Source organism: Saccostrea cucullata, unplaced genomic scaffold (assembly GCF_032062105.1).
Source record: "Saccostrea cucullata isolate Sc308-1 unplaced genomic scaffold, CSIRO_AGI_Scuc_v1 ctg564, whole genome shotgun sequence".
Classification (NCBI taxonomy): domain Eukaryota; kingdom Metazoa; phylum Mollusca; class Bivalvia; order Ostreida; family Ostreidae; genus Saccostrea; species Saccostrea cuccullata.
Window position 1 is genome coordinate 162,501 of NW_026928294.1, and position 8,348 is coordinate 170,848.

The 8,348-nt window shown below is 35.1% G+C and overlaps 1 protein-coding gene across 2 annotated transcripts in view; it reads left to right on the forward strand.

The window, feature by feature from the left end:
- Positions 1 to 5,893, forward strand: part of LOC134277099 (casein kinase I-like) — a 7,642-nt gene extending 1,749 nt beyond the window's left edge. Inside the window, exons 3-10 of one of the 2 annotated variants that reach the window (XM_062759388.1) lie at positions 1 to 33; positions 330 to 478; positions 681 to 909; positions 1,299 to 1,469; positions 1,798 to 1,946; positions 2,356 to 2,491; positions 3,639 to 3,845; positions 4,336 to 5,893. The exon at positions 1 to 33 is cut by the window's left edge and continues 78 nt beyond it. In XM_062759388.1, the coding sequence (XP_062615372.1) occupies positions 1 to 33; positions 330 to 478; positions 681 to 909; positions 1,299 to 1,469; positions 1,798 to 1,946; positions 2,356 to 2,491; positions 3,639 to 3,845; positions 4,336 to 4,559 (1,298 nt within the window). In that variant the 3' untranslated portion in view covers positions 4,560 to 5,893. The remainder of the gene's footprint in view (positions 34 to 329; positions 479 to 680; positions 910 to 1,298; positions 1,470 to 1,797; positions 1,947 to 2,355; positions 2,492 to 3,638; positions 3,846 to 4,335) is intronic. The other variant, XM_062759387.1, reaches the window with a different exon arrangement.
- The last annotated feature ends 2,455 nt before the right edge of the window (positions 5,894 to 8,348 follow it).

The following is an 8,348-nucleotide window of genomic DNA, read 5'->3' on the forward strand; positions in this document are numbered from 1 at the left end:
AGAGCAAGATCTACAAAATGATGCAAGGAGGAGGTAATCCTATATTCAGGGCCTCTATTCAGAACTTATAAAAATCTAACCGTTAATTCATCAAACTGTATCCCTACCTCACATTACCATATTACATTTACATAGAAATATCGAGGTTTCATGAAGGTTTTCTGTGACGTTTTAGAGTTGGTATCCTTAGATATTACATAGACATATGATGTTTTGTGATTGTGTCTTTAATATTATTGATGTTTTATAGTTGGTATCCCTGCATAACATGAATAAATTAAATATATAATAGAGATGTTTTATGAAGGTTTATGTTTGCTGTTTTGTAGTTGGTATCCCTACCATCAGATGGTGTGGAGCGGAGGGAGACTACAATGTAATGGTCATGGAACTGCTGGGTCCTAGTCTGGAGGATCTCTTTAACTTCTGTTCTCGGAAGTTCAGTCTGAAAACAGTCCTACTACTAGCAGATCAATTAGTAAGTCACAAAGGTGTACGGAATTTAATAAGTATATCTAACAAAAATAAAATCATCAGAGCCAACAACAAAAAAATTGTGGCTCTGTGTTGTAAAATCATTCATTATTCTGCTTGATTATGCATTATACAAGTTTAAGTTTTGCAAATATCAATAAAGTTTGAAATATTGAAGTAAAACTGTAACTGATGTTATATTCCAGATAAGTAGAATAGAATACATTCACTCCAAAAACTTCATCCATCGAGATGTGAAGCCAGACAACTTTCTGATGGGACTCGGAAAGAAAGGAAATCTTGTGTATATTATAGACTTTGGACTTGCCAAAAAATACCGAGATGCCCGAACTCACCAACATATTCCATACCGAGAAAACAAGAATCTCACGGGCACAGCCCGATATGCCAGCATTAATACACATTTGGGAATAGGTAATGTTACAGCTGCCATTGAATATTTGTGCTTGAGACGTTAATCTTTGTTATTATTCTTTTATAAGAGTTGATGCAAAAACTTGTTAAGATTTGGTGTTTAATGTCAGCCTTGCTTTGTGTAGAAAGCTTGTTGATATAGTAACGATTATGTTCTTGTGTGTTTGGGTGAGTGAATGCACATCAACATGAAATGTAAGTTAGGCAGGTAATACTTAACATGTTTATTGGGATGATGTGCTCTTTAGTGAAGGGATCCTCTGCTTTTGGGTGCCCTTCTTTTGCAAAAGAATTATTTTTAATTTCACCTTTTTTGGGGGGGAGCAAAAATTAAAACTCTCTTTTTTACAAACAAAATTATGGTAAAATGTGTCTTTTTTTTTGGACAGAACAAAGCCGGCGTGATGACATGGAATCATTAGGTTACGTGTTCATGTACTTCCTGAGAGGAAGTTTACCATGGCAGGGATTAAAGGCAGCAACTAAACGTCAGAAATACGAGAGAATCAGCGAAAAGAAAATGTCCACTCCTATTGAGGAACTGTGTAAAGGATTCCCTTGTAAGTGTACTGGATTCCAGGTTACTTCATCCTCTCATAAATAGATGCATATTTCTTCCCCTTGTCAGGGAATTAAATAATTATTTATTCAAGAGAAGAAAAAAATACTGCACTAATGAAGAATCTCTAACGGTGATCAGAGACTTAGGAAAAAATTAGAACTGAAATTAAAACAATTACATAAACCACTCCAGATAGAGTGAAAACAGGGGGAAAAGATCAAATTTTTCATCTTAGAAAATTTATTGTAGCTTTAAGAAAAATCTTGAAAGGTCAGAACAATATCTGTGAATTAAAGAGGATTACCAGACTTGTACTTCTTTTTCAGCTGAGTTTGCGACCTACCTGAACTTCTGCCGATCCCTGAGGTTTGATGACAAGCCAGACTACTCCTACCTGAGACAGCTATTTCGTAACCTCTTTCACAGACAGGGTTTTACATATGACTATGTATTTGACTGGAATATGCTAAAATTTGTAAGTCACATTTACGTTTTGTTTTCCCTGCTGTGCCTTAAGTTTTATGAAGAAAGGCTTTTTGATATTATTGCACAGTTATTTCCTCTTGTTTTCCAAGTTATTTATGGAGAGAAGGCAAAATTCTTCATTCTTTTGGCTTATTTGAATTAGGAGGGGAAAAAATTGCAGCATAGAAAAAATACACCCAGGTCATGCCAATGTTTCCTATACAGTAAAACTAGGTTATAACAAAGTCACTGGGACCTAAAATTACTTTGCTATATTCATAATTTGTTATATCTGTATAAGGAATTCATTAAATTTATATAGCTGGGGATCCAAGATAACTTCGCTATATCCGTGTTCGTAAAAGATGAGTCTTACTATAAATAGAATTTTACAATTTCATGCACATTCTATATTTCAGGGAGGGAGAAACAGTGATGATGCAGATCGGGGTAAAGTGAGTTCCTCTGCCCGACCTCTACACGGGACAGCAGGGGGAAGTCGAATGAGGGGGGAACAAATACCCCCCACAACTACTCCCCCTGGAGACTATAATAGTACGTATACTTAACATCTAATAGATACTCCATTTAAAGTATTATAAGACTGAGCATTTTCAATTCCAAATTTTTTTTCTGCTTAATTTTATAGTCAAAAAAAAAAAAGTAAATAGATTTAGTGCCATAAACATATAACATGTGCAATGTGCATTAAAGCAAGCTTCTTTAAAATGTTGATTTCTTTGTAGCATTTCATAAGGTTCAATTCCTGTTTCCATGTTTCTACATTTCTATAATTATTATTATGTGCATAGCATTATGTTTTTGATGAAAATATTTGGTTTGTAGTATATATAGATTTATTTATTGTAGAGATTTTTATGTAATTTACAATTATATACAGTAAACTGGAAATATTATGAATTTATCAGAAAATAATATCAAGTAGTCAGATTTTTTACATGTATTTTATTTTATGAAAGTAGGATCATATACAGTTAAATTCCTTGCATGCTGTTATAAATCTGATAGCTGTGTACTGTAACTTTACCTGCCTTTAAACTTAATAAGAGACTGTGGTTGATTCCATGGACCAATGCTCTATTAATAACTGAAGCACTGAGCAGACAAGCTGGAATGATGCTGTTATCTTCCTGTCGTAAGCCAGCAATGTGAATGCTTACTTGACAATAAAAGGGGTTGCTTGACTTGACAAAACACCAACACATACCATAGAGCTTCTAGTACAAGCATTCTGATTGGTCAGATAATCAGACTGATAATATGTGTAATGCTTCATGGATTCAGATAATTCCCAGGAAGATTTTTATTCAGCTTGTTGGAGTTGTAATATTTCTCTTTTGTTGCCTCTTGGATTGCATGGAACTGTTAATTTCTGTTGGTATTGGTTCCACCATTGTTTGCTTTTTGCTGTTGTTGCCTGTGTTGATAAAAATCATGACTAAAAATTATGATTTAATGATAGACGTTTTTTATTCGGACATTTTTTAACAGCCAGGCACCTGCAGCTATTTATTTTCTCACACCTTCTGCATGATGCTGGACTTTTGCATGTTCTCTAGCCTCTCTGCATGCTTCCTTCCTTTATGAGATAGCCCAGAGTTGAGTTACATTTTGGTTCTTGTTTCTTCTGTGGCTTGTTCTGTGAGCGGAGTCAGAGCTACTATCTTTCTTTCTGTCCTAGATGCCACAAGGGGCTCACGTACCAGAGATCGCTTGCCAACTCGTCTCTCCCTCTCTACGCGGGGTCCCGAGGCCACCGAGGGGACTACTGACGCTAAGGCTAGCGAGAGTCGACTTGCCACCCCCTCATCTGGTGGCAGAATCAGTTTCAAAGGTTCAGGATTACCCATTCCCGTGGGGAACCCCAATGACAGTGCCAAGCTCCGACGTATCATGCAGGAAACCCGGCCCCACAGTGTTCAGTTAAAACACAAACCATAGCCAGTTTATTTACATTTGTGTTGTTTCTGATCTGTTCATGGGACTGTGTTTTATCTGCTTATTATTATGACTTGTTATGATTCACATTGTTAAGTTTCCAGGAGAAAAACCCTACATGTTGCTGTATTTTTGTTACATAAGTAACAGACTGTTCATTTCTTTTGTGTTCATTTTTGTATAATTATTATATGCTGTATATATGGTTGAAAAAACTTTAACAAACCGAGATGTATGCTGTGCATTATTACAATTTAAAGTGCAATATTGTTTGACAATTAATGTTATGTACTTCATGTACATGTAGTTTGTTTTGGACCATTGTAAACTTAATGTCAGTAGGTTGTATGTAGAACTCTCATAGGTGCTCCTTGTAGTGTCAATGATATCAAAGTGCTTTCCTAATGATTAATGTTAGTTTTGTTACATTTTAATCGTAGCTGAGTCTCCGAGACCTATATCTCGGGAGCGAGAACGCAGAACGAGTACACGTCTTCACAGGGGAATCCCCACAGGTGCCGAGTTTGTGAGAGATGGAACCCGGGTGTCCACCGCTCCCATGCAGCCAGGGATGGTGACGAATTCAGGGATACGAAGAGGAAGTGCCTCAAAGGACGGTGATAATCCCACAAGAGCTGGCTCCTCGCGACACGCGCGCAAATGAGGAAATAGATGTTTTCTAATTTGTGCAAGGTTTCCATAAACAAATCCTACCAAATCAGGAAATGTCAGTTGTGATGATGTGCCAACAGAAACCAAACAGTGATACAAATGTGGTAAATGACTGTGTGTATGTGATTGTTATACTGTTAGTCCACTGTGTAACGAGATGGCAATAAATCAACATACCAAGATAAAGTTTTACCTGTAACTGGTTTGCAAGGTGTAGATCTCAATAAAATACCTTACAGTGCAGTAGGTAATTAGTTACGTGTATTGACTTTAATCCTGTGCTTACAGAATGATGTGCTGGATCTTAGAACCCTGTAGCCTGTGAGAGTGCACTCAAGCTCGCTTGTTTATCATGCCACTTTGTCATTGCTATCTTCATTCATTGCTCATTACTTTATTCTGTATATACAGGAGTTTGAAGATCATTTGTGAAATATAATATTTACTGTAAATATTAATCTAATTTTAATTGGAAGGTAATTGTGTATCTGTGACCATTTATAGAAGTGATGAATTTCTGTGACATTGATTGGATGTTTGAAATGATAGGACCAAACTATTGTTGTATTGTGATATTTTAGTCAATTGTCCCATTCTCTTTGTGTTTGAAAGCTTCAAGCAGTCCTCTCTTACAGGTGAAAATCTTGTATTTTAGATATATGTTGTAGTAAAGAACAAATATTATTAAAAATTTCATTCTTTGTTACCACACATTATTAAAAATGTTTTCTTTACTATATATATTAAGTTACATTACAAAATTTTTTTAAAATTGTTTTAATGTAAAGAAAATTTGAAACAATTTTAAAGAAGGCTGAGACCAACTTGGAAATGAAAACTAATATATGTACCAATGTACAGCAGTGTTACTCTTTTCATTTGTGGTCAAAAAAAAATTTTATACTACAATTTTACTTCATTATCAAGATATACAGAATGCTGTGTAATTTCTGCAGTTTGACCAATTTTAACAGATTCAAATAAACCATTCAATTTTTCTGAAAATAAATTCCAATCAATATTCCAGATGAAATTTTTATTTTATATATACTGTGATTATATTTTCTGTTATTTCGAATAATTACAAAATTCAACACAATATTAATCTGCAGACATTACAGGTCACAATGTATTTCCTACAAATAAAATTGTTTTCATATTGAACGTTACGAGATGAAGAGCATTGTATAGTAATGTAAAAGATTTTTAAAAATTCTTTTCAAATATTTTATACACACTTGCATTGTATATATTAATTACAACATAAATTAACAAAAGTATAGCTGTTTGTGTGAATGCTTTTTAAATAAATGATCTACTTTTAAATGGAACTTTGTTTTAAATATGTATTTAATGGTCAGTATTGTTGACTTGTCATCATAATAAAATGTTAATAAAGAACCCCTTATGTTGAATAATTCTGTTCATAAAAGAAACATTTGAAAAGAAAAATAGCGCATGGCCCATGTCTGTCTTGGATTATTTACATGCACATAATTGTTGCCATGGTTCTTAAAGTGGATCTTTCAATCCATCAATACACACACACACACACACACACCTGAGTTAATTTCAACCTGAAGACAAGACTGGATGGAGGGTAATTAGAGGTCAACCACTTGATAAGAGGTCAAGTGACCATTACGCAGATTAATATTTATTAAGTGACATGATTACTTGTTTTATATACCCTATAAACCATATTTGCTACAGCAGAAAAGCATTTATTAGAATCCATAATTATACATATACTAGGTCACAGTGGCCTACTTTTCAAAGTTTGCAGGTATTCATTTTCAGTGTGATTTTGATGCATGTTTTGACATTTTGAACCTCACGAGAATCAAAGCTTGTCAGACTATGCATCATTGAGCCTTGAAGTTGTGGTTAACAAAATGTAGGTCAACATAAAATAATTCCATAATTTTATCATTTAACGAAGCATTTAAAGTTAGTAATATTGAAATCAAGAGGAATAGGATCATCAAACCTGGTACGTTGATGCATCTTGGGGCATCAAAACACACTTGTAAAAAGGTCACTGTGACCTACTTTTTTATTAGCTCACCTGAGCCGAAGGCTCAAGTGAGCTTTTCTGATCACATTTTGTCCGTCGTCCGTCCGTCCGTCTGTAAACTTTTCACATTTTCGACTTCTTCTCAAGAACCACTGGGCCAATTTTGACCAAACTTTACAAAGCATCCTTGGATGAATGGGAATTTAAATTGTTAAAATGAAGGGACATATCCCCTTGCAAGGGGAGATAATCAAGAAAAGACAAAAATAGGGTTGGGTCATTAAAAAATTTCTTCTCAAGAACCACTGGGCCAGAAAAGCTGAAACTTATGTGGCAGCATCCTGATATAGTGTAGATTCTAAATTGTTCAAATCATGACCCCCTGGGGAAGGGCGGGGCCACAATGGGGAATCAAAGTTTTACATAGAAATATGTATGAAAAATCTTTGAAAATCTTCTTCTCAAGAACCACTGGGCCAGAAAAGCTGAAACTTATGTGGAAGCATCCTGGTATAGTGTAGATTCTAAATTGTTTAAATCATGACCCCCGGGGGAAGGGCGGGGCCACAATGGGGAATCAAAGTTTTAAATAGAAATATATAGGAAAAATCTTTGAAGATCTTTTTCTCAAGAACCACGGGGCCAGAAATGCTGAAACTTATGTGGAAGCATTCTGGTATAATGTAGATTCAAAATTCTAAAAATCATGACCCCCGGGGGAAGGGCGGGGCCACAATTGGGAATCAAAATTTTACATAGAAATATGTAGGAAAAATCTTTGAAAATCTTCTCAAGAACCACTGGGCCAGAAAAGCTGAAACTTATGTGGAAGCATTCTTGGGTAGTGTACACGATGTAGATTCTAAATTGTAAAAATCATGACCCCTGGAGGAAGGGCGGGGCCACAATAGGGAATTAAAGTTTTACATAGAAAAATATAGGAAAAATCTTTAAAATCTTGCTCTCAAGAACCAATGGGCCAGGAAAGATGAAACTTATGTCCACATGGAAGGATCATGGGGTAGTGTAGATTTCAAAATGTCTAAATTATGATCAGCGGGGTAGGATGGGGATGCATTATGTATTACAAGGGGGAAATCTGGTAAAGAACAGAATGGTCAAAGCTTCTCAGGTGAGCGATGTGGCCCATGAGCCTCTTGTTTTTTTTTTAATCCTAGTCAGTTGGTGCATCCTAAGGTTGTGAAATATTCCACCTACAGGCTACAAAAATCACTGTAATTTTATGTGTATAATTAAATATTTCAGATACTAATTGGCTTACAGAATCATGAAATTTTGTCACTTGCACCACATGACATCAGAGTGTGTCAACCATAAATATAGGTCACCCTATTCCTACTTTTGAAATTATATGGGTATACTAGTTTAAACATTTACAGGTACTAATGGGCTTAGAGTCATCAGACTTCAACATCAGTTGCAAGTCCAATGAAAATGTCAATGAAAAAGTAGGTCACTGTGACCTTTTGGTATTTCTGTACATTAAAATATTTCAGTTACTAATTGGCTTAAAATCGTCAAACCCTGTGAGCTTTTGCGTTTTGAATCCCTGGAATGTGTCAACAAAGAGGTGGGTCAATGTAGCCTTTAGAATATCTTTTGAAATAATGTGTAGAATTAATTTTCATAGAATGCAAACTTAATCGGGGACCATTTTCATATATATTTCATTAAAATATGTGAAAATTAATAGTCCCTGTTGAAGTTTGTGCTCTACAAAAACTAATGATAACACTAAACAAA